At 38.5% G+C, this 27,772-nt stretch overlaps 1 protein-coding gene across 1 annotated transcript in view; it reads right to left on the bottom strand.

The window, feature by feature from the left end:
• The window catches only part of TMBIM4 (transmembrane BAX inhibitor motif containing 4), a 28,849-nt gene extending 5,779 nt beyond the window's left edge, over positions 1-23,070 (bottom strand). Inside the window, exons 1-5 of the mRNA XM_032347129.1 lie at positions 22,877-23,070; positions 9,176-9,284; positions 7,776-7,881; positions 4,882-4,915; positions 2,880-2,997 (exon numbers count right to left, since the gene is read on the bottom strand). Coding sequence (XP_032203020.1) covers positions 2,880-2,997; positions 4,882-4,915; positions 7,776-7,881; positions 9,176-9,284; positions 22,877-22,973 — 464 coding nt within the window. The 5' untranslated portion in view covers positions 22,974-23,070. The remainder of the gene's footprint in view (positions 1-2,879; positions 2,998-4,881; positions 4,916-7,775; positions 7,882-9,175; positions 9,285-22,876) is intronic.
• Between the last annotated feature and the right edge of the window lie 4,702 nt (positions 23,071-27,772).

The raw sequence follows: 27,772 nt of genomic DNA, 5'->3' as shown, positions 1-27,772 counted from the left end.
CTTGGACTTACTTACTTACTTATAGGACTTACTTTTTATTTTTTTTTTTTTTTTTTTTTTTTAAAGATTTTATTTATTTATTTGACAGAGAGAGATCACAAGTAGGCAGAGAGGCAGGCAGAGAGAGAGTGGAGGAAGCAGGCTCCCTGCTGAGCAGAGAGCCCAATGTGGGACTCGATCCCAGGACCCTGAGATCATGACCTGAGCCGAAGGCAGCGGCTTAACCCACTGAGCCACCCAGGCGCCCCTTACTTTTTATTTTTATTTTATTATTATTTTTTTTTTTTTTTAGATTTTATGTATTTGAAAGACAGAGATCACAAGTAGGCAGAGAAGCAGGCAGAGAGAAAGGGGGGGAAGCAGGCTCCCCGCTGAGCAGAGAGCCCGATGCAGGGCTCGATCCCAGGACCCTGGAACCATGACCCGAGCCGAAGGCAGAGGCTTTAACCCACTGAGCCACCCAGGTGCCCCCAGGACTTACTTTTTCATACATAAACTGCACCAAGGAGTGTGGGGAAGATGGTACTAGGAACTATTTATCTGAGGTTTTACCCTACTCTCTGGATGTCTGCACAAGACAGGGGACCACCGGGTCTGAGGAAGAAGTCGATCACAGCAATAGCAGCTCTTAAGGAACAAGCACAACAGAGAGGTACTGTGGGCACAAAGAAATGAGAGAGCTAGTAGAAGGCGTAAGAAAGAAAGTCAGTGACTGGTATTTAAGATTTTTTCAGTGCAAAAATCTCTAGTGGCAACAAGCTCCACAATGCAGTCATGGCAGGGAAATGAAAAGTTGCTCAAGAAGAGCTCCAGACACACTGAGAAGCCAAGGTGACAGATGAGCCTCACATGTAGTTTGATGCTAAAGTCTTTAAAGAATGAGGATGGGCTAGGGCGCCTAGCTGGCTCAGTGGAAAAGCCTGAGGCTCTTGATCTTGGGTTGAGAGTTCGAACCCCATACTGGGTGCAGAGGTTACTTAAAATTAAAATTAAAAAAAAAAAAAAAAAAAGAGGGAGGCTTGAACAAAGGGAATCAGTGGCAATAATGGGGAAGATTGGGAAATGTATACCCAGATACTCAAATGTTAAAACATAAACCTTAAAGCATTGAATTTCCAGCATGCCAAGGAAATAATGAAAGCACAAGGAGACTGGTGCAGTTTCCAATACTAACACCCCACCTGAAACTATACAGGGTGGGGGAGAATAAGGAGCTAGAGAACAGGAGGAATCAAGTTTCAGCTGAAATAAGAAGAAAGAATATTATTATTATTATTAAGATTTTATTTATTTATTTAACAGACGGAGATCACAAGTAGGCAGAGAGGCAGGCAGAGAGAGAGGGAAGCAGGCTCCCTGCTGAGCAGAGAGCCCGATGTGGGGCTTGATCCCAGGACCCTGGGATCATGACCTGAGCCGAAGGCAGAGGCTTAACCCACTGAGCCACCCAGGTGCCCCAAGAAAAAAGAATATTATTATGAAGAGACTGAAATATAGGCAAGACTGTTTATTAGAATGGGATTTCTAGAAACTATACTAGAATGGATGGGAAGAAGCAAACAGCAAATCTTCCATCATATATACCACATAAACGTGTATCTCCTCGAAAACACGAAAAGCAGGAAGTAAAAAAACTGCTGACTCTCCCGACATCACACTTCATTCTAATACAACTAGTTAAGCATCTTGCACAATTGTTAGTGTTGGCTGACCTCTTACACTTTATCGCAATAGAGATTTCTGGTAATCTGGATTACCAGGGGGAAAGGGGGACAAAAAATGTTTTGCAAGAGCTTTTGTAAATTTTTAGTGTTGTAACAGGAAAAAAAACAGATGTTGACTAAGTGTCAACAGGAAGCCACTGTGAGCTTAGAACGGGAGTATATACATTCTTACCAGGTGAGGGCAACACTGTATCATTATCCTAACATAAAAAGCTTCACCCTTCATATTTAATAGTTTGAAGAAGGATACAGGTTAATCTACATAGGTCAAGAAGTTTGTTTTTGTTTTTTTTTTTAAAGATTTTATTTATTTACTTGACAGAGATCACAAGTAGGCAGAGAGGCAGACAGACAGAGAGAGAAGGAAACAGGCTCCCCGCTGAGCAGAGCACTGGACGTGGGGCTCAATCCCAGGACCCTGGGATCATGACTGGAGCCAAAGGCAGAGGTTTTAACCCACTGAGCCACCCAGGCGCCCCAGTCAAGAAGTTTTTAAAGTTCAAGCAGATATCACCATCACCTGGGTCATTTACCCTGTTTCTGCCAAAGAAGTGGATGGTCTTGGTAACATTTATGTTAAAACAAAGACCTACATAATGTAGGCAAGTTCCATAGCATTCATAGAGCATACAAGCCTAGCCTCTCTAGAAAACTGGGGAGATTTTTGGGGGCATTCCCTCCCTTTTCAATATAGAGGGGAAGCAAATGACTCAAAGCCACCTTCCATCTCCTTGTATGTTCTGAAAGCATGGAGCCTGGCTTTAGTTAGTACTCAGAGAGATGTCTTCTCATCACCCTCCATTTTATTTTTATTTATTTTTTTAAAGATTTACTTATTTGAGAGTGCACATGCACAAGAGAGAGAAATGCGAGTGGGGGGACAGGGCCAAGGGAGAGGGAGAGAGGGAATCCCAAGTAGACCCCCTACTGAGCACAGAGCCCCACTCCCAGGCATTTATCTCAAAACCCATGAGATCATGACCTGAGCAAAAATCAGGAGTTGTGCACTTAACCAACTAAGCCACCCAGGTGCCCCTCATCACCTTCATTTTAAAAGACAATATCCAAAGCTAAAGGTACAGCCATTCTCTTAAGATGACCTATAATATAATGTTAAAAATATTTATCTAACATAGCCATGAATATGTAACTTACCCCGCTCCAAATTTGCTGAAATCTCTCTTAGATTGCAGAGTATACATAGTCAAACCAAGAAATACAGCAGTAGTCAGTATAAACGCTTGCAGAACAATATATACATCATAGAAAGTAACTGTAAAATTAAAAAAACACTGATTAAAAATACATTTAAACATACTCTATATAAAACGGCTTTTTTCCTGGCGTTTAACAGAAATCCTATATTTGCTCCTGTACTACTTGTGAATAAAATTAACTATGAAAATATTCCTTATTCAGCCTTTAATACTGATAGAGTAAAACCACACTCATACTGCAATAAACAGTCATTCACACAAAATAAGGTAGCCACATTATTATGAAGCTAAAGAAATGACTGGAGAGGGAGGACATAGCCAGCAGGTTTGGAGTTTGAGGGATATGTTTGGAGTTTGAGGGATATGACAGAATTACTGTCATCTATCTCTGTCCCTGCTTCATTTTATTACCATCTGTGGTGACTGTTCTTTATGACTTAAATATCAATAGGGATGACTCTGAGTCCTGTGACTGGCTGGGAATTTCTGGGCAGTAGCAGCAATTTTAGCAATCATCTGGTTAACTGCATACCCAATTCATCGATCCAATCAAAGAAACTAGGCAAGGTTGCCATTCACCAACCCTGCAAAGAACAGGAATGAACCACTAATTGCTTTACATCCAAAAATGCATACGATGAATACATAATTGGGGGTTTCTTGAATACATACCAAATTCCCTTCTCAATTTTTAGAATGAACATCTAGATTGACTGTGTCTATTTTAATTGTAATAGAACTGCTTAGCATTTTAAAAAGAGGCTACATCCTAACCCCTTTAAAGGAAGTTAAGTGCTTTGAACCCAAAACCATTTAAATAATTTTTAATCTGCGAAGGTTTAATTTCTATTCCTAAAGACTATATTCCTGGACAGGATTAGGAAAGTGAATGCAGAAATGAAAAAACAAGAGATTATTTTGCTTGTCAACAATTTAAGTGTAGGATTAGGTGGAAGGGATATTATAATTAATGAGGAAAACAATGTTCTCAGATTACCCCATCTATGTATTTCTACCCCCAATTCCAATAACTCTGAAATAGATCTCTCTCCTTTATCTTTTACAAATGGTGGAAGCCAAGGAGGACAGAGATGGACTTGATAACATTAATAGATAGTAACATTAATAAGTAAATATTAATAACACTTCCTTTCTATGCTGAAAATTTCAGTTCTATTTAATAGCTATTATTACATATATTACAGTTCCTTTACAAAAGGAGTAAGTGAATTACCAAACAATATATAAATTTAATAAAACTGGCACAGAAAGGTTAAAAGCAGTAATGACAAAAGGAAAAAAATATATTAAACTGAGATATATGCAATTTACTATTATTGACAGTTAACAGTTCATTCTAACCTTTTTTGTATCCCAGGTTAATCATTTTGAGACTATCTGAATCTTTATTTTTAATAAATCATGAAATTTTTTACTTGAGACATTACATATGGTACATCAAACAACTCTAACACACACTTCCTTTCAAATACCAATTTAACATAAAATATACAGTAGAAATTACTAAGTTTCTTATGGGGTCATCTGATGAAATATGAGACTATATAACAAAGCACAGTTCAGTGCAGCAATTTGAGAGGCTGGGCTCTGTATTGATGATACATGGCTCAAAATATATTTTATCAGTTCCTTTGAGATCCCTCTAAATTAGGGGGAAAAGATTAGCTACAGTTGTCTTGTTTTTATAAATGGATAAACACACATGAATATTATTCTCATTATTTTCCTAGTTCTTTTCCACTTCCTCTAAGCTTAGTTGAACTAAGTATAAACCTTTAATTTTGCATATATTTTAAGAATTCTTCATCTGCTATGTAATATCCCATGATATTAAGCTTTAGTCCTGAACACCTTTCAACTCGAGATTTATCTACATTGAAACATTATTGTAACATACAGAAGCACAAATTATGACTTACCAACAAAGGCCACAGTCAGAGCTTCGAATAGCGTCTAAAAAGAAGAAACTAAAATTACATAAATGCACATAACATTTACACTACGTCATGTACATGTTCTAATTTCTAAGAGTTCCATGTGATTCCATATGTATGATCTCTCCTTAGCTTCAAAGCAGCCTTGTGAATTATATGGGACACATGATACGCCTACCACAATGAAAATGAGACCTCAGTGATTGAGTGAGAAGACTTAGATTCTAAGAGTGATCCTATCACTCTTCAAACCCTAACTAGATTTTTTATATTTGTAGCAGGAAGATACAAAAATAGTATGGGAAATTCTATTTTTCTCACTCTGTGTAAGTAAAAATGAAACTGCAAATGATATGCACGTTCACAAAACTCCAACTTCACACATAAACATAGGAAGAATAAAATATTTATGTAGCACTTTAGTGTGGCAGTCCTGAAACTGCCTCCCAGTGTTCATTCTCTTTCTTCCCTAGTAACAGAACTTTTACCTGGACACATAGGTATTCAGATTAAACATTACATTTCTCAGTCTTCCTTTTAGCTACCTCTGGTCATAGGACTTTATTCTAGCCAATAGAATGTGCGTGGGGAGGGGTACAGTGCTAAAAGCACAGTGGCTGGGGCGCCTGGGTGGCTCAGTGAGTTAAATCCTCTGCCATCAGCTCAGGTCATGATCCCAGGGTCCTGGGATGGAGCCCCAACTCAGGCTCTCTGCTCGGCAGGGAGCCTGCTTCCCCTCACCCTCTCTCTACCTGCCTCTCTGCCTACTTGTGATCTCTATCAAATAAATAAATAAAATCTTAGGAAAAAAAAAAAGCAAAGGGGCTTGCTCTCCCTTTTCTCTTCTCATTTTTAAAAATAACTGGATGGCATATGGCTATGGCGGTGAGCTATCTTATGTCATACACTGCTTCAGGAGTCCTTGAACCATAGCAGGTGCCTGAACCCCTAACAACTTCACTACACAATCATGCAGACTTTTACATGAAAGAGAAGCATCTTGTTTCACCCATGTCATATGTAGCTGAACTCATATCCCAAATAAAAGATTTAGGGATGTTGAATTTTTATCCTCTAGCTTCTCTTTAACTACATACCTTTATTTTGCTTTAAATGCTTATTCTAGGGACGCCTGGGTAGCTCAGTCAGTTAAGCGTCCAAGTCTTGATTTCAGTTCAGGTCATGAGCTCAGGGTCCAGAGATCAAGCCTCACTTCCGGCTCCATGCTGAGCATGGAGTCTGCCTGAGATTCTCTCCCTCTCCTTCTGCGCTCCACCCCACTCTCACACATTCTCTTTCTCAAAAAAAAAAAATTAATAAATGCTTACTCTAGTTAGATTTTACCAACTACTTAATAGACCATATCATAAAGGCAAATCCAGAAGTAACATCTGTGGCTATGTACTCATACTCTTGGTAGAAGCACTCCTTCTAACTTTCCCCACCTGAAATCAAGAAACCTATCAGAACTAGAGCAAAAATGGCATTAGAAATTGCACATGGATGTGGAGGCAATATTTTGTCATAATGTTGTTGACAGTGTCAGGGAAGTGGTAGCAAAAGACGGCAGAAATATTTTTTTTTTCTGGAAAAATAAAATTAAACCTCATTCTTGGTATTTGTGACATGATTTTAGGTAAGAAATCCTACCCCATACTCAAGTATCCAAAAGAAACAGAAGAGGATGAACAGGAGAAAAGGTAATACTAGGAAAACATACCACCACCCCAAAACAGTACTCAGGAAACAAAAGAACCTAAGATTTAAATGAATAACCTTTCCTATAATTGAAATTTCTGAAATCATAAGCTTTTCTTTCATCATATTAATATAAACTTGTTACCAGAATTCATAATCTTTCTTAAGATTAAAGCAAATGAATCTCGTAAACAGCATTTTCACTCTTATTTGACTATAAATATTATTAATATTAGTTTGAAATATTTTGAAGTAAATTTTTGGTTAGAATCCAGAGACATACTGGATAAGAGAACAAGAAAAATAATTTAAAAAACATGTAATTTGAGCTTTACCAACTTATTCTGGTCATATTACAGACTGGGTTTTTAAACACAGTGGTTTGGGTTTTCATTTTCACAAATATCTAAATAGACATGACTTAAAGTGAAGTTCCCCACTTGTGATTTTAAAACATATTAGTAGAGCACATTGATTGAGCAAAGAGGTTCTTTAAAAGAACAGAGTACTGGGGCACCTGGGTGGCTCAGTGGGTTAAGCCTCTGCCTTCAGTTCAGGTCATGATCCCAAGGTCCTGGGATCGAGACCCGCATTGGGCTCTCTGCTCAGCAGGGAGCCTGCTTCCTCCTCTCTCTGCCTGCTTCTCTGCCTACTTGTGATCTCTGTCTGTCCAATGAATAAATAAAATATTTAAAAAAAAAAAAAGAAGAAAACAGTACTAAGATAAAAAGTAACACTGAGGGATTAATCATAAAGATTTTACTTTAAGGTCTATGAAACTAAGGTTACAATTTCTTCCCAAGAAAATCACAGAATATTAGGGGTCCCAAGTATCACAGAGATAATCCACTTCAACATGTCCATTGCACATACAAGCAGACTTAGGTACAGAATGGCTAAACACCCTGCCAAATGTCACATAACCAGAAAGTGGCAAAGCCAGGTCATGAGATCCTACTTCACTATTTTTTTCTACTGTACCATTATTCACAGAAAAAAAAACACTGAAACTGACAAATGTTAAAAATTCTAAAATTAATTGTAATTTCCTAAAATATTTGTTTACTAAAAACATTAATTTTGTTATGCTACTATTATATATGTATTTGCATTCAATTAAATAAATAAAGTTAAAATACAGAAATAAATGCTAAAGTAAAAGATATTGTCAAAATACTCACAAATCCAAAAAGCAGGTACAGGTTAAGGGGATGCTTATGTCTGTTTACAGTCAATACTAAAATCAAACTCAAAGATCCAAGGGCAAACACCAAAATTAAGGCAGGACTGAAAGACAAAATTGAAAGCATTTTTAAGTTTAAAAACAGTATAAATAGTGGGGTGTCTGGGCACCTGAGTGGCTCAGTGGGTTAAGCCTCTGCCTTCAGCTCAGCTCATGATCTCAGGGTTCTGGGAAAAAGCCCCGCATCGGGCTCTCTGCTCAGAGGGGAACCTGCTTCCCCCTTTCTCTCTCTGCCTGTCTCCCTGCCTACTTGTGATCTCTCTCTCTCTGTGTCAAATAAATAAACAATAAACAATAAATAATAAATAATATAAATAAATATGTTAAAATATAAATATAAATCAATAAATAATAACCTTTAAAATAATATAAATATTAACAAATTTAATAAAATATTTTTTTAATAAAAAACCAATTTAATAAAATATTTTGTTTGTGAAGGTAAGAAAAAGAAATCTGGAAAGAATGACACTAAACTGTCAAAAAAAAAGATTTCTCCATTCAGGGAATGTGAGGACTATGAGCTGGGGAGGAGAGCAAGACAAAGAAAAGAGCAGCAATGAATGAGGAAGACTTTTCCTTTTTACTTCACGAACTTCTATCATATTTGAATAATATTTACAATTACCATACTATTTTTAACAGAAAAACAATAAAGAACAACTATTAAACAGTAAGTAAATTTTATATACATTTACTATATAGCTGTAATCTAAATTAAAGAACTTGAGCCCAAAGAGCAAACGCATTTTTTTTGTAGGGGGAGGGATGATAGAAATTGTCTACTTCTAGGAAAATATTCACTCCTTATTTTCCTTTAATATACAAAATCTATATAACTTTTAGCCATGGTAATCATTATTTTGGAGGTCAGATCCTAAACAAATTAGGGATGAACCATACAAAGCTCCTTTTTCTCAGTGAAATTTCTCAGTGAAATTATCTTAGTCATGAGCCAACATTAAGAAAAATTACATATACATTTATTAAGTACCTTTATTTTTCAAGCAGTCTTAGGCTTGGGGGACTAGGCATAGGTGTAATAAAAGCAAAAAACAAATAAATAAATAAAACTTCAAATAGTTGCATACAGTAAAAATTCTTACTACTACCTGGGAGATGAAAGTTTAAACCTACAAAACTATAAGCTAAAAAGTTTAGAGATAAATATCATGTTGTAAGAACATTTTCTCAAAACTAGTCTTCTGTGTAAGAGTTAATAAGTGTTTTTTACATTCTAACCTCAGGAGTTAATAGAAAAAAGAAAAAAACTTTGCGTATAATACGGCCTTTTGATCATAAGCAGCAGCTAGAAAGGTTTCAGAATCATCAGCTTACTTTTCATGTACAACTGTCCGTATAGACTCAAAGTATAAAAAAAAAGCAGCTGTCACTGTAGTTAAGAGAACTTGCAGAGAAAGGATGCTGTAGACTTTTCTTAGAAAGGCTGAAAAAGAAAAATAATTATACATGATTATTTTCTTAAGCATTTATCATAGAACAGCAAGATCAAATCTCCTCTTAGAAACATTAAACTTTTATATATAATCTTTAAATCCTAATCCAAATAATGTAGTCTATAACTTGAACTAAACAACAACAACAACAACAAAAAAAAAAAACCAAGAAAAACACTTCCAAAGAAATCACAAATTGTAAATAAGTGTGAGTTTAAAAAAAATTAATAGCCCTGGGTGGCTCAGTGGGTTAAGCATCTGCCTTCAGCTCAAGTCATGATCCCAAGGTCCTGAGATAGAGCCCTGCACCAGGCTCCCCACTCAGCAGAAAGCCTGCTTCTCCCACTCCCTCTACTTACTGTTCCTTCTGCTTGTGCTCTCTATCAAATAAATAAGTAAAATCTTAAAAAAAATTAATAGCCCATAATGAAAATGTTTTCAGCAATGGGGCACCTGGCTGACTCAGTACAAGAGCATATGACTCTTGTACTTAGGGTTGTTGTTCAAACCTCCTGTTAGACGCAGAGCTTACTTAAAAAAAAAAAAAAAAAAAAAAATTTTCATCAAAATAAAAAGTATAAAACACATGTTTGTACACAGCAGCATACAACAAAGCAAAAAGATTAAAAATAGAACATTTCTAAATAACAAATCTATCTTGAGACTGAAAACCAGGAAAAGAGGACATATGATTAGACATATATTTTAAAAAGAAATCCAAATTTCCAAGCAGTACAAATGCTTCCTCAAAACGAAAACTTATCCCTAAAAGGCAAATAATATATAAACTTACTTTTACTCACCTCCTTTTATTTCTCACACATAGTACCTCTGCCTCTAATTTCTTCTACACAAAAGAAATTCTTACCTTCAGTGTATTTTATTACTAACATCCATAAATCAACTCTAAGGCCTAACGATTAAAAAACAGTAAAGTCATCTGCCATACAGATGATATAAATACGGTGAACACCCAACTCACCACCAATTTTAGAAAAAAAGACATTTTTCCACCTCCTCTATGTACACATACTGATAATAACATCCTTTTCCCCCTCACCCCGTTAGATGCTAATCTTTCAACATTCAGCCTTTCTCATTTCCCCAGTCTGAATTAAATGCTCCTTCTGTTCCCAGGAGACCCTGAACATACATCTAATTGCTTCATTTTATAATTATAAGCCTACTGGCCATTAACTCTCATTAAACTCTAAAGACTAAAAACCTCCCTAATTACAGGGAACACATCTCACTCGTTTTTGTACCCCAAACACCCAGCCAAGTGGATGGCACACAATGCTCAGTACATTTTATTTGCTTTTTAAATAATTTGTATTGAATTTATGAAAGGTAAATTTTGCCACTCGACTGTGTTACTCTAGAACAATAGTGGAGCCACGTAACTTTTGTAGAGCACCGACTGTGCTTAGAGAGGCAGTAAAAACATTGTTGAATGGGGATGCCCAGGTGGCTCAATCGGTTAAGCAGCTGCCTTCAGCTTGAGCCATGATCCCAAGGTCCTGGGATGGAGCCCCATACCGGGCTCCTTGCTCAGCAGAAAGACTGATTCTCCCTGCCACTCTGCCTACTTGTGCTCTTTCTCTGTCAAATAAATAAATAAAATCTTTAAATAAAATCTTTAAAAAAAAATTGTTAAATAACTTTCACCCAACAAACCAGATGAAACATCGATTCTTGCTTGTCATGACAATGCCCATACAATAAAAGTTCTCTTTGAAAAGAATCCCCACTAGACCCGGCTTCCCAAGTGAGGATGAAGTACTTTGATGGCAGGTCAGCTAAATATCAAGTAATAAATATTCTGTGAGAATAAAGGAATTTTCCTAAATACCAAAGATTTAATCCTTAAAATGACCCCAAATTAAATCTTAATTAATGTTTCCCACTGGTACCTTTTCCAAAATATACGGTCAATTTTTCCTGATGTCTTAAACAGGTTTTACTGAGCATATAAGTTAACCAAAGACTCACAGTAACACTGATTATCATGTGTATTCTGGCCTACATGTAGGTATATGACAGAAAGGAGACCAAAAGGGCTAACTTCCACCATAGATCTATAACTTGCTTTCTTAAAAAGGCCCTGATGTCTGCATGCTGTGGAAGGTCATTTCCACCTTTCTCACAAGAGCAGAGAAAAGCACATATTACTGTCACGGACAATGTTATTTGGGCTATCTTTCTGCAAATTTAATTACTAAACTAAAAGCCAAATTATTACTCGCTCAAGGGATTTTCCAGACTGCAAAAAAAAAAAATCATACATTTAATTTTGATACCATATTATATACCTCACATAACTCAAACCTATTCCATATATTTTCTCAATTAAGCAGTGAAAGTTAATGTTAATTTTTACCATTTCCTGGAACTGTTCCATAGTTCAAAATAGTGTATTTAATGTTTATTTGGATATGGGTGTGTGCACACAAGTGCATATATAATGGAAGTGTGGGAGAATATACACTAAGGTATTAATAATGGTTTTCTCTGAGCACAATGACTGAAGATGATTTGCATGTTCAGTTCTTTGCTAATCTGTGTTCTTTATATATCACCAGTAAATATTTATTACTTTTGCAATAAAAAAACATTTTGAGGAAACCTGTGCTAAGCTGGGGCACCTGGCTGGTAGGTCAAAAGAATGTGACTCTTGATCTTGGGGTTGTAATTTCAAGCCCCACACTGGGTATGCAGATTACTTAAAATCTTTTTTTTTTTTTTTTAATTAAAGAAGGGTGCCTGGGTGGCTCAGACGTTGAGCATCTGCCTTTGGTTCAAGTCATGGTCCTGGAGTCCTGGAGTCCTGGCACTGAGTCCTGCATCAGGCTCTGTGCTCAGTGGTGAGCCTGCTATTCCCGCTCCCTCTGCCTGCCACTCCCCCTGCTTGTGCGCTCGCTCTCTCTGTGTCAAATAAATAGAATCTTTTTTAAAATTAAAAAATTAAAGAAACCTGTGCTAAGCCAATAAATTCATATTCATAAAAATAATCCTTATGCCAATAGATTTCTAGTGTCTAGATTTCTAGACACTTTTTAAAAGGGACCTTAGCAGTGCCTAAGTGGCTCAGTTGGTTAAGCTTCTGACTCTTGATTTCAGCTCAGGTCATGATCTCAGCATTGTGAGATCGAGCCCGTCAGGCTCTGCACTCAGTGAAGAGTATACTTGAGATTCTCCCTCTCCCTCTGCCCATTCCCCCATGTGCATGTGGGCATGTGCACTCTCTCTCTTTCTAAAATAAATAAATCTTTAAAAAATAAAATAAAAACGTAAAAGGACCTTTAATCAGATCCAAAGGAAAAGCAACATGAGACACCCATTTTGAATAACTAATACAAAACATGGCACAGGCTATTCATACTTAGCTCACAGAGCAAAATAAAAGAGCCGACAGGAAAAGAATATAAACCAAACAGCAATTATCTTTCATTTTTTTTTGACCCCTGATCTCTCCCCCTGCTACTTTAATTGCCCCCTTTTCTTCTACTCAAACTTAACATGGCCAGAACGGCAACTCTTCATTTCTACCCAGATCTATCCTTCTCCCAGTCTTCTTATCAGTAACCAGCACCAACATTCCCCACACCAAAACTGTGGGGGCATCATCTCTGATTTGCCTCCCTTCTTCCAACTATCCACAACTACTGGAGCCTTCACTCATAAAGTACAACAGGTCCTCCTCGTTGGTCTCTGCTACCTGTTGGCTGTAGGAGCTGTCACCTACTACTAAAGCGGTCCTCTTATTGGTCTCCATGCTTCCATTCCTGTCCCACATCCTTCACACAGTGGTCTGAGTGATCTTTTTATAAAATGAACGATGTCATTTGACTCCCTGCTTAAACACTTAGAATAAAATTAAAAGCTCTGAGGTCTACAAGGCCCTACCTGATATACAACTTTTCCAACCGCATCTCACACCAACCACTCCTTCCTTTCCTCACTAGCTTCACCCACACTAACTACCTCTCTGTTCAGCAAGCATGCCAACTCCTTCTTTGTCTGGGCCTTTGCCCTTGCTGTTTCCCCTGCCTGGAATGCCTGTGTCCTTCTTTACATGGAATGGTAGTTTAAAAGGGAGTTTTTGACACTCCCTTCAAGGGACTCACTTCCAACAAAAAGAATAAGGCAGAAGTGACAATGTGTATTATTTCTAATACTAAGGTCATAAATGGCAATTTTTTATACCTCAGTTAAAAGAAAAAAGTAATATTTTTTATTACTTTATTACTATTGTATTATAAGAGTCTTCTTAGAAGACTCACTCTATGGCATTGTTTCTCAACCTTTTTCACTGTGTACCTAAGAAGCCTTCTGGACATTATTTTCCTAATAGTCCTCCAATAAAACTTTAATGGCACAAACATACTGTACATCTGTTTATGTATCATGATTCTTCAGAAGGCTACAAACCATTGTAAAATCTGAAGGTTTTTTGCTCTCCACCTCAAGAACCAGTTTTCACCCTCCTGGCAGCCATTATTGGCCCCACTGAGAATGAATGCTACAGGAGAAGCCAGCTGCCAATGTTGTGAAAAATCTCAAGCAGTACTATGGAAAGATTCACCAAATGGGAAAGTGAGGTCTCCTGCCAACAGCCAGTGAGAAGAAAGTCTGTTGCTAATAGTGATGTGAGTGAGAATTCTTGGAAGTATATCGTTCAGTTGACTTCAGCCCCACCCTATATTTTGACTAGAAACTATGACAAATCCTAATCTAGAATAAGTAAGATGCCTGGCTCTTAAAAACTGATAAAAAAGATATTTATTCAAGCCACTATATTTTGTGGTAATTTGTCACAGAGCAACAGAAAACTCATTTAGACCTTGGTACCTGAAAGTAGGGTGCTGCCACACCAAAAATCTAAAATACGGAAGAGGCTCTGGAATCAGGCAGTGGATGGAAGATGGCAGGTCTTTGAGGTAAAAGCTCAAAAAATCTTGAAAAAACTGTTTATAGAAGGATGATACCTTTGAGGAAGCTGTGGGTCACAGCTTAAAGTAAAGTGAGGAAAACCTTATTGGAAACTGGAGATAAGAAAATCCTTGTTTTGTACTGGCAAAAAAAAAATAGCAACACTATCACCTGTGGGAACACAGAAAGTAGAAAATGTACCTAACGAAGTGTGGGTTCAAACTAAAGGAGATTTCCAGACAAAATACTGAAGGTACTTGCTGGCCTCTTGCTGCTTATACTAAAATACAAGAGCAGAGACAAAGGATGTGATTGTAAAATCCTTTGTTAAAACTCACAAATATCTAATTTCGCACCTCAGAAAAACCATTCAAACACAGGGCTTGGGGCGCCTGGGTGGCTCGGTGGGTTAAGCCGCTGCCTTCGGCTCAGGTCATGATCTCAGGGTCCTGGGATCGAGCCCCGCATCGGGCTCTCTGCTCCAGGGAGCCTGCTTCCTCCTCTCTCTGTGCCTGCCTCTCTGCCTGCTTGTCATCTCTCTCTGTCAAATAAATAAATAAAAAATCTTTAAAAAACAAAACAAAACAAAACAAAACACAGGGCTTCTGAGAAGCTTGAGGAAGCCATCTCTTCTCTAAGCTGACTCCAAGACATTTCTCGGTGTAGCTTTTATCTACCAGAATGAACCTCAAGAAGAACCACAGGAAATCCAAAAAGGTTCTAAGAAATTTTATTGGAAAAAAATACCACCACATTATGCCTGTCCAACCACCACATACTGGGGGTGTGGGTACAGATCAATTTGTCTCTTTAGTTCCGAAGTCTTCAAAAGGAAATATACTCAGAGGATATACTTAAGAAACTACACCCAAGAGGCCTCATTCACATCTGAAATTTATTTAGATGACAAAAATTCTGGATCTTGCATTGAGGCTATACTCGAATAAGACTTTCTGAGGGTATTAGCCTTTCAAGTGGAAAACAGAAAAATCTGTAACCAGAGAAAAGGCTGTGGTAGTTTAAAACAATTATTTTATTTGGCCCACCAATTATTTGACACTTACCTTCTAAAGGTGAGGCCTAAATCACCTCCCCTGGAGTGTGGACTGGACTTAGTAACTTGCTTCAAATGAATACAAGAAGGAGATGTGATGGTGCGTGAGTACCATGACTTAGTTCAGTAAAGACACTGTGGCTTCCTTGTTGCTCTCTAATGGATCACATGCTCTGGAGGAAGCTAGGTTCCATGCCATAAGGACACACAGGGGCCTATGAAGAAGTTCATGTGGCAAAGAACTGAGGGGCCTTCTGTCAACATCCACATGAGGAAGATTTTCAGGAAGATCCTCCAGTCCACTCATGCCTTCAGCTGACTACAGCCAAAGTCCCCATCTTGGCTAGAATCTCATGAGACACCTTGAGCCAGAACCAAGTCAAACCTCTCCCAGAATCCTGACCCTCAGAAACTGTGAGACAATAACTATGTGTTGTTCTAAGTTACTAAGTTTGAGGGTAATTCTTTATAAAGCAATAGATCACTAATAAATGTAGCTAGCTGCTTCTCATCACAACCACCATCTCCTTTAAGAGTGCGTTCCCTGACCATTCCTTACTTATACTGCTGCCAAATTACAATTCATAAAGACTGAAATGTTGTCTGGTCACTGCTATATCATAATATCAGTACAAGGCCCAATAGTTTTGTAAATAAAGGAAAATGCTCATCTTTACTTACAGAGCTAAAGAAATGCAAATTAAAACAAGGCAATATTTTTTACCTACCAGGAGAGTCAGTAACCTAAGGCTCCTGGGCTAACTGGAGCCCACCATTCGATTTTCTAAGTAAAATTTTCTTGGGCAAGATAGTGCTCCCAAGTATATATCGTGTATGTATCATCTCCAGCTGCTTCTGCACTCCAAAGGTAGAGCTGATTAGTTGCAACAGAGGCCTCAAGGCCCCACAAAGCTGAAAATATTCACCATTTGGCAATTTGTAGAAAATGTTTGCCAACCCCTGATCCAACAGACTGCCAAATAAGAAAAGAGTCTGATGATATTCCGTGTTGGTGAGGGTGCAAAAAAGTACCCTCATATATTGTTTGTCAGGAGTCAACAGGTACAATCTCTTTGGAGACTGATAAAACTACATGTACTGCTTTTTTTAAATAAAAAAAATTGTAAATGAAAATAAGTTGTAGTAACGTATAATATCATCCAAAAGATTATAATGTTGTGCTTCTGAGTCTATAAAATAGTATGTTTTAGTGTTTCACAAATATACACATAGCTAAAACAGACTAGCTTAATAGACTACTATGCTACATATATATTACAACTAGTTACATAAACTAGGTTAATTGGTACTGTAAAGAGCTCAAGACAGAGACTTACTCAGAAATTCATTCTCACATAACTTTCCTGTAGCTTCACGATTTGTGCTTTCCACCAATGAGTAATGACATTTTAGATATGATGTTCCAAAAGCATTTCCCAGAAAACATACGCATTACATTTTTAAAGGAACCTCTTTTTACGCATCTAAAGGCAGTGAGGAAGTAAAATTTTGAAGTCACAGTGGTTCTCCTTAAGGCATTAGGTTACCTAACTTAATCCTGCTTTAAAAAAATAGAACTTAATTTGCTTTAAAAGTCAGAGGGAGGGTTCACTTTGTTTTACCATTTATTTAGTAAAGAACCAGAGACAGATGAGAACCAGTTTTTTAATACAGACGTAGTCAGCTTAATTACCAGCTCAATTATCAGAGCTCCTAAGTAAAATGCTCCTGCATTATTTAAATATTCATGAATTATTGAGTTTCTGGTATTTGATCAGCATTGTTATAGTGACGATGAGACCTACGGAGGTAAATCAAGTATAAGGCTAATTATTTCTTTAAAAACAATCTACATACGCAGACATGTGGAAAGACCATTCACCTAGGGATTATGAAACCTGATTCCTAGTTCCCCTGCCTCACTCTCAAGAATATGCTATTTTAGACAAGTGTTTGGAAACTTAGTTTTCTGTAAAACATATGTGTATATTATGTTAGGGACTGTAATTCCAGAGAAAATAACAATATTGTTATTACAAAATTTTTTCAGCATTTATATATCCAAACCAGCCCTCCACTGGGATTCTACTTCCTCCTTGAAGCTTGCCTAGATTATTCTGGTTTACACACTCTCACTTCCTTCCTTAAATTCCCTCCAGACTTGGCACTTTAGAATTTCATTAAGTTGCTATCACAGATTAGTTTGACCACTGGCCAACCAAACTAATGCCTTAAGGACAGCAACTGAGACTTCCAAAACTTTTATTTCCTCACTTCCTTTACATTCAATAAAATGTACTTTTAAAAAAATGTAGTGTATCTATGAAATGAATATTAATGATTCAAAATTTTCCTAAATGGCAGTATCCTAACTCACTAAGATTTCTCTAATAACTGCCTTCTATTCACACATCTGATACCACCTCCACAGAAATGTAATTTGCCGCACTAGCTGCAGTTGTCTATCCCCGTCCTTCCCTGAAGTAACTGATTCTCTTTCTTTATCATGTTTGGGATCAGCAGAGACCCTCATGTTCCCTCTGGAATCTATGCCATAGCCAGGAGTTCTAATCCCCTGGGTGTTCTTGCAGTAACAATTCTTAATTACTCTAATGTATTACATCGTCACATCATCACTGTGCACTTTACAGAGGAATGGAATCTGACAGTGCCTTACTGGTTTAAGCAAACATATAGTAAAAAGCTGAGTTTGAAAACCAATCTTCCACAAACTATCCCAAAAAGCTGAAGAGGAAAGAGTACTCCCAAATTCATTCTATAAACCAGCTTTACCCCAATATCAAAGCCAAAGACACTAGAAGAAAAAACTACAAACCAATATCCTTGGTGAATACTGACTTGAAACTCATCAACAAATACTAGCAAGACAGACATACAGAACAATGGAACAGAAGACCAAAAGTAAACCTGTGCATATATGGTCAAGTGATTTTCAACAAGAATGCCAACACCATTCAATGAAGGAAAGCCCTATCTCTTCAATAAGCAGTGCTAGGAAAACTGGATAGCCACATGTGAAAGAATCAAGTTGAACCCTTACCTTATGTCATACACAAATATTAACTCAAAATAACTTCAAGGCCTAAACATCAGACCTAAAACTGTAAAAACCCCTAGGAAAAAAACACAGGGGAAAAGCTTCATGATATTGGGTTTGGCAATGATTTCTTGAATATGACACTAAAAGCACAGGCAACAAAAGTAAAAATAGATAAACTGTCCTACATCAACATTTAAAACTCTGTACATCAAAGGATGTAATCAACATAGTAAAAAAGCAACCTAGAGAATGGGAGAGAATTTTAAGTCATTATATATAAGAGGTTAATATCTAGAATATATAAGGAATTCTTACAATTCAGTAACAAAAAAAAATAAATAACCCAATTAAAATATGGGCAAAGTCAAGAGAATGAGATGCCATAGACTAACAGAAAACATTTGCAAAGATGCATCTGATAAAACTACTGTTATCCAAAATATACAAACTCAACCATATGAAAATGAACAACTCACTGAAAAAGCAGGCAAAAGACCTAAACAGACACCTCACTGAACAAAATAAACAGATAGCAAATAACATATGGAAAGATGCTCAACATCATACGTCATCAGGGAAATGCAAATTAAAACACTACACACCTATTAGAATGGCTGAAATCCAAAACCTGACACCACCAAATGCTGACAAGAATGTCTAGCAACAGGAACTCTCATGCATTGCTGCTGGAATGCAAAGTGGTATAGCTATTTTGGAGGATGGTTTGACAGTTTCTTACAAAACTAATCACACTCTTACAAGTTCCAGCAACTGTGCTCTAGCAGTGTCTTACAGAACTAAACATACTCTCATCATACAATCCAGCAATCATACTCCTTGGCATTTATCCAAATGAGCTGAAAACTTGTGACTACAAAACAATCTACACATGGAGGTTTATATAGTAACTTTAGCCATAATTGCCAAAATTTGGAGGCAACCAAGATGTCCTTCAGTAGGGGAATGAGTAAACTGAAGTACATGCTGACAATGGACTATTATTCAGCACCAAAGAGAAATAAGCCATCAAGCCATGAAAAGATATGGAGGAATCTTGAATGCACATTACTAAGTTAAAGAAATCAATCTGAAAAGGCTATATACTGTATGATTCCAACTATACAACATTCTGTAAGAGGTAAAACTATGGAGACAGTAGAAAGATCAGTGGTTACAGGGGCTGGTGGGAGGGAAGGATGAACAGGCAGAGCATAGAGGGGTTTTAAGGCAATGAAACTATCCCATATAATTCTATAATGGGGGGATCTTTGTCATTACACATTTATCAAAACCCATAGGATGTACAATAGTGAGAGTGAACTCTAATATAAACTATGGACTCTGGGTGATAACGTGTCAGCTTAGGCTCATGGATTATAACAAAGTGGGAAAAGTTATGTACGAGTAGGAACAGGTTATGCAGGAACTCTGTACTTACCACTCAGTTTGCTGTGAACCTAAACTGCTTTAAAAAATTAAGTCCACCTTAAAAAAGGGCGAAGTATTTAAATAACATTTTTACAAAGAAGATACAAATGTCCCATAAGTATATGAAAAGATGCTGAACATTACTAATTATTAGGGAAATGCAAAGCAAAACCACAATGAGGTATCACCTCATACCCATGTGGATGGCTACCTTCAGAGAAACAGGGAAAAGAACAAGTGTCAGTGAGAATGTAGAGAAAATGCAACACTTATGCAATGTCGGTTAGAATAGAAAATGGTGTTGTCGCGATGTAAAACAGTATCTTAATTCCCTAAAACACTAAAAATACAATTACCATACCATGAGATGATATAAAATATATATTGGTTTCTGCCCCAGCTTCCTGGCACGGAGTTCTTGAAACCCTTGTAACTTCCGAAATGATAAGAGCACTAGGAGCATCTTTTGTTCTAACATTTGGTCTTTCACCCCAGTTGCTGACACAGGGTTCCTGAAACTCTTATAATTTTCTGTGTAACAGGTGTGTCTTTTGTTCTACTGAGGTGATCCCACATGAGCTCTTAGATGAGGGCTGGTCACCAGAAAGAACAAGCCATAAGCAACTGCAGAATTTTCAGCCCTGCCGAAGTGGGGAGAAGAGAAAAGGTTGAATATGGGGCTAATAATTGATATCCCTAAATGAGGAAGCCCCCATAAAATATTACGAGTATGGGGTCTGGAGAGCTTCCAGGTTGGTGAATGCATCCACATGCTGGAAGGATGACACAACTCAACTCTGTGGGGATAGAAGCACCTGTACTTGGTGCAGACCTCCTCCCAGACCTCCCACTATATCTCTCTTCATCTGGCTGTTTACCTGTATCTTTTAATAAACTGGTAAATATAAATGTTTCCTTGAGTTCCGTGAGCTGCTCTGGTAAATTCATCAAAACCGAAAAGGGAGTCATGGGAACCTTCAATGTATAGCCAAGTCTGACAAGTTATGGGTAACCTGGGGACCTATTACTTGCAACAGGCATCTGAAGTGGGGTGAGAGCAGTCTTCAATGGGACTGAGACCTTAACCTGGGGGATCTGATACTATCCACTCAGAGAGAGCATCAGAACTGAGTTCAGACTCATGTCTCACGAGTCTCACGAACTCATGAACTCATGTATCATGTATCATGAGTTCATGACACAGAGCGGGTGTCATGGAGAGCTGCCTGATATAGGGAAAAACACACACACACACACACACACACTTTTGGTGACCACAAGTATCAAAACTGAAGTGTTCTGTGTAATAAAGGAGAAACACAGGAGGAAGAACTGGTTCTTACCCTACTCAGGTGGGAAAAAATGGGTTTTTCACTAAAACACTTATGATCCAGCAATTCCACTTCTGGGTATACAGACAAAACAACTGAAAGCAGGATCCCACGTGGGTATTGTGTACACATGTTTATAGCAGTGATTCCTAGTGAGGTGGAAGCTATCCAAGTGTCTACAAGTGGCTAAACAGAAAAACAAAATGTGATTTTGTCACACAATGTAAAATTATTCAGCCTTAAAAAGCAAAGTGTAACACATGCTACAAAATGGATACACCCTGGGGCATCTGGTGGCTCAGTGTGTTAAGTGTCAGACTCTTGAGTTTGGCCTGGGTCAGTTCTCAAGAGTTGTGAAATCCAGCCCCAAGATGGGCTCTGCCCCAGGCATGGGGCTTAATATTCTCTCTCTCTCTCTCTCTCCCTCTCCCTTTGCCCCTCCCCCAACCTCCCTCTCTTAAAAAAAAAAAGGATACAACCTAAAAACACACTATCTGAAATAAACCAGTCACAAAAAGATACACACCGTATGGTTCCACTTACATGAGGTTATCTAGTGGAGCCAAATTCATAAAGCAGAAAGTAGAATGATCATTGCCAGGCACTGGGAGAGGGGAAAACAGCAAGTTCTTTGATGATACAGAATTTCAGTTTTACAAGATTAAAAAGTCCTGGAGACTGGTTGTAAAACAAGGTGAATACCTACTGAACTGTACATTTAAATATGGTTAAGAACGTACATTTTTAATGAAATGTGTTTCACCACAATTAAAAATTTAATTGAAAAAACTATGCTCATTTGCCAAAATCATTCCAAAATTCAATTCCAGAAATATCATAGATGTCAGGGATCAAGATTCTTAGCGCATCAGATTGTCCTAATTCTTTTCCCAGAATAAGTTCCAGCCACGGGGACACAATGAAAATATGGGACAACCTCTGTAATGAACTGGCTGAACTAGAAAGGACAATGAACTCCACTTACGTGAAACTAAGCATTTTATATTTTTTAAGCATTTTAAATTCAGTAAATACTGCATAATAACTTAAAACTAATACTGCATTTTGATTGGTCTCTAAATCTTCCATTTCCAGCAACCGCCTCAATTAAATCTCAAACTTATGTTGAGTTCTAGGTCTTGCAGACACCAAATAGTGAAGAAGAGATGGTCCCTGTCCCCACACATCCTACAACCCAGCAAAGGACACACCCGAGTATACAGAAACTTGAAACGCGATCACACCCCTAAACCAAAAACATGTAAGCAAATAACTGCATTCAGGTGCATGTCACAATAACCACCTAATAAACTTTTCACCTTAAAGAATAACCCTGAATTTCTTTTAATATCAAGATGGCAAATAAAGGCTGCCGAAGTTTTCATGTCCCTTTGTAGGGGGAGGAAGGCAGGATTAAAGCGGGATGGGCTTCAGCTCCGGTTCCCGAAGGGAGCGCGCAGCTACCCGACCGCGGCGCCTCCCCAGGGCCGCGCTCTCCCCGGGAGCGCTTCCTCCCGACTCCCGGGGGAGGGCGCTCTTCCGCGGAGCCCGGGGGGCGGGGCGGGGAGCCGCAAGAAAGGCTTTCCTCTGAACCCCACGGGAGCTGCGCTCAGCCAGCGAGCCCGGCCCCGGGAGGAGCTGCCGGCGGAAGCCGAAAGCCACCCCTAGAGGCCGACAGCGCAGCAGGCTCGGCGCGGAGCCGCCCGCAGGGACCGGACTGGGGGAAGGGGAGGGGGGAGGGGAATGGGAAGGGACGAGGGGGATGGGAGGACGCACCCATTCGGATGTGCACACTGGCCGAGGCCACGCAGCTGCCGTAGTTGAAATCATCCTCGATGGAGGAGCAGGGGTAGCGGGGGTCGGGGTTGGCCATGTCGGCAGCAGCACCCCAGCGACCCCGCCGAGCTAGGGCAACGACGCCGACTCAACGGCCTTCAAGCCACTTCCGGGATTTAGCGCTCCAGCCCCAACTAGCCGAGCGCAGCCCGCGCTCATCGATGCGCTCCCCCCCCCCCCTCCGGCGCTGCGGGAAGGCTGGGAGGGAGGAGGTTGCTTCAGCGTGGGGCGGGAGAGAAAATGAATTACGTTCTCGGCGTCATCTAAAATGCAGCTTTTCTCAGATTTTCCCTCGACAAGCTTTTTTAAATCCTCTGACCTGGAGAGTTGCTGAAAGTGATAGAAGCGAGGTCCCATCCATCTGTTCTTGCAGCAAATACTCAGCTCATTCACATGGTCCTTCAAATAATCACACGGGAGATACACTTTTTATTATTTTTAATATTAATAATATTCCCTAAATTTCTTGAGCACTTTCTATTAGCCAGGCTTTCCGAATGAGGTAGTGCCCCATGAGCACAGAAGACAAGCGCCAACCAGAGAAGACTGAAGTGATGCGGGTAGGTTCAGGTGAGGGGCGAAGCTTAGGGTTAAGATACGGGTGACAAAGAATGAGACAGGGATGGGAGGGCAGAGACAGTGCGAAGGACTGTTTTACCAATCGGAACTTACTATGAATGCAAAAATAAGGCGGTGGTGTTCTCAGAAGCATGAATGTCCAAGCAATCCTAGCCTATCCTTTTTTACTTGTGTTACTTCCCAATATTAGCCAATTACTAACACTAAAATGAAGCTATTGAGGGAAAGGAAAAGAAGGCCAACCATAATTTCTTTTCCTGTACATCCTTGCCAGTAAGCTGAAGGTAAAGAGTGTTAGTAGAATGTGTACATCTCAAGAAGTAAGATAAAAATATTTTGAGTTTGTTGTATATAGCTGTTCCACAGTTCTAGTAAGAATGAAATGCTTATGTATATACAGGCTAGGAAATACAAACTGTGATTTTGGTGATCTTTATGAGCTTGCCTTTAAAACTGGTATTATGCCGTATAAGGATCAATGATAAAATTAGTGCTAATAATTTTTTAAAAGATTTTATTTATGAATTTGACAGAGAGACACACAGCGAGATAGGGAATACAAGCAAAGGGAGTGGGAGAGGGAGAAGCAGGCTTCCTGTTGAGCAGTCTCTCCCACCATGTGGGGCTTGATCCCAGGACCCTGGGATCATGACCTGAGCCAAAGGCAGACGCTTAACGACTGAGCCACCCAGGCACCCTGTGCTAATAATTTTAAATGACATTTTTCCTTCACTTAAGTGACATTAAGTAGCAAGTTAAAAAAAAATCATGGTAAATGTGGAGACTGCAAAAGAAATGAGAGCTTTGGGAAGATTATAAATGGCTTCACAGTGTTTTAGTTTGCTAGTACTGCTGTAATAAATTAGCACAAGCTGGTGGCTTAAGACAACAGAAATGTCTTCATTTACAGTTCTGGAGGCCACAAGTCTGAAATGAAGTTGTCAGCGGGGTTAGTTCCTTATGGAGGTTCTCACGGATAATCTGTCCCATGCCTCTCTTCTGGTGTTGGCAGTCCTTGGATTTCCTTGGCTTGTGGTTGCATCACTCCAGTCTCTGCCATCATCTTCACCAGGCCAATATTCTGTGTTTCTGTGTCCAAATTTCCCTCTTATAAGGAAACCAGTCCTATTCCAGTGTGGTCTCATCTTAACTCAATTACATCTGCAGAGATTTTACAGGCATACCTCATGTTATCGTACTTCAGTTTTGAAGATACTGTGTTTTTTACAAATGGAAGGTTTATGGCAGCCCTGCATTGAGCAAGTCTATTGGCATCATTTTTCCAATAGCATTTACTCACTTCTCATGTGTCTGTCACATTTGGGTAATTTTCATAATATTTCAAACTTTTTCACTATTACAATGTTTTTTACGGTGATCTGCACAGTGAAAGCTCATATGATGGTTAGCATTTTTTAGCAATATTTTTAAATTAAGAGATATACTTTTTCTCTAGAAATGATGCTATTGAACACTTAATACACTACAGTAGAGGGTAATACAGTATAGTGTAATATAGTATAAACTTTTATATGCTTTGGAGACCAAAAATTTATTTGACTCACTTTATTGCAGTATTTGCTTTATTGCAGTGGTCTGGAATTGAGTCTGCAATGTGTTCCATGTATGCCTATTTTTCCAGTTGAGGTCATGGTCAAAAAGACATCAGTAGTTAAGCCTTAAATGTATATCATGGGAGCCCACAAGTCAACCTACGTCAGAGGTGGTGACTTTTAAATAGGATCTTGAAAGATAATTAGGGGCTCATCAGGTAGGAGATGCTGAAAAAATCCAAACATGAAACAACTAGTTGAAATTGGAAAAGATCCAGACACTCATGAAGGACATTACGGAAGAATAACATTTGGTGATTAATTGTATATAAGCATCAGCAAGCATAATGTCTGACATAGCAGGTGCTCAGTAAATTCTAACTATATCAATCGATCAATCAGTGGAACAAAAGTACAGAGTTCTTTTGGCTCCTGCGACCAGACAAAAAGAAGCTGATTTTCTAGGAAATGATCAGATTGGGGCATGCTGAATTGGGATGAAAGAAAGAAATCAAAATGCAATTGTTCAGTAAACATTGGAGGCGGGAGTGAGAAGAAGCCTACAGGGCAGGTTAGGGCTAAGGACACATATATGAGAGTGGCCCACATAGAGATATAGACGTAGAGTGGATTATATGAAATCTCCAAGACCTGGAATAAAAAGATCAATAGAATTCAGCCTATGGGTGCACAGTACAAGCCAAAGGAAGAGTTAGTTGGGAAAACAGAAGAAACAATCAGTAAGGTAGGTGCAAAACACTGAGTATTGTCTGAAGAGACCAAAAAAAAAAAAAAAAAAAAAGACCAAAATTCACAAAAGATGGTGTGATGAGGGACTAATGCTGTGAAACTGTCAGAATAAGCCCTGAAGAAAGACCATTTGATCAGAAGTTACTAATAGTTTTAGATCCAAATATGCCGGATACTTTCATATACAGACATATTACCTTCATTATCAAGGCACCAGATTGGATATCCAAGCTTTTGTTTTTCTTTCAAAAAAAACAAATGAATAATGAAACAAATTCAGTACAGAACAAGAGGAACCATGACCACTATGAAAGGCCAGAAGATATAGATAACTAATTACCAAGTATTGTTAGAACGTGTACTATGAAACCCAATGATGTGACATTACTTCTTGAACTTCTGTGCAGAGGGTTTGTTATGGACTGAATGTGTGGCCCCATTTATATGTTGAAGCCCTAACTCCCCTTGTGGCTGAATCTGAAAAGGGACTTGTAAGGAGTCAAGTAAGGTTAAGTGAGGTTATAAAGGTAGGCCCTGATCAGATGGAATCAGTATCCTTATAAGAAGAGACACCAGAATGCTGGTGTGCTCTCTCTCTCTTGCTCATTCTCTTTTTGAATGTGTGTGTGTGTGTGTGCACGCGTGCCCGTGCGCGCACCCAGAAAAGGCCATCTACAAGCCAGAAGGAAAGATTTTACCAGAAATTGAACCTTGTGGACACCTTGATCTTGGGATTTGTAGCCTCCAGCACTGTGAAAAAATAAATTTCTCTTACTGAGACCATGCAATCTGTGGTATTTTTAATGTCAGCCTGAACAAACTAATACAGGATTTATTTGGGGGGATTTACTAAATAACAAGGAAAAGAAAGCCAAATCCTTGAGAGGGAAAAGGCACACAATTTGTGCTGATAACTTGACAAGGAAATTTGGAAATCCTGAATGAGATTTTGTGTGTGTGTTTCTCCAACAAACATTGCATCCAGAGTTCACATAGCCCGCAGCAGTTTTGCTATCTGTAAAATGCAGTACTTGGATTAATATCCCTAAGCCATTTTCCATTATTAAATTGCAAATAGTCTGAGTAGAGTCTTGACTCCAAAAGAAAAAATTTGTGCCATAATCTCAGATTTATGTCACATGTTTGGGGTACTTCTAGAGATAAATAAACGATTGTGTCAAAAATAGAACTTTAGCTAATATTGAAATTATCGTGAAAAGCCCTTGACTGAAATCTCTTCAATTAAAAAATCACATTTTAGAAGTTAGTGGTGACTGGGCAAAAGTTATTATAGCAACACACTCTAGGGTGAAAAATACTTTGAAAATGATTTAAAAAGAAAATGGTGAAACAGGTTGAAGCATGAAAATGTTGAAAGAAATTATTTTCTATAGTTGAGGGTTTTCTAGTTGAGACAATACATGTTAACTTTAGAAAGTGTGGAAAACACAAAGTAAGAAAATAAAATCACCAGTTAACATTCCATCAACCCTAAAAGGATAATTGTTAAAATCATAGTATAGATCATGTTATAAAATAATAGGGTTTTTTTTAAGGATTTTTTTTTAAGATTTTATTTACTTATTTGACAGACAGAGATCACATGTAGGCAGAGAGGCAGGCAGAGAGAGAGAGACGAGGAAGCAGGCTCCCTGCTGAGCAGAGAGCCCAATGCGGGGCTGGATCCCAGGACCCCGAGATCATGACCTGAGCCGAAGACAGAGGCTTTAACCCACTGAGCCACCCAGGCGCCCCAAAATAATAGGTTTTTAGAACAATGTTTTTGATATCTTTGATGGGGAAAAGTTGAGTTACAAGACAATGGAAGCCTAATGTTCTTTACAAATACACACACATACACACACATCAGGGGTGCCTGTACCTGTGTTCAGTCGGTTAAGCATCTGACTCCTAGTTTTAGCTCAGGTTGTGAACTGATGGGTCCCGAGATCAC

Source organism: Mustela erminea, chromosome 6 (genome assembly GCF_009829155.1).
Source record: "Mustela erminea isolate mMusErm1 chromosome 6, mMusErm1.Pri, whole genome shotgun sequence".
In the NCBI taxonomy this organism is placed as follows: Eukaryota; Metazoa; Chordata; class Mammalia; order Carnivora; family Mustelidae; genus Mustela; species Mustela erminea.
Note: the sequence above shows the minus strand (reverse complement) of the source record. Positions and strands in the feature narration are given on the sequence as shown.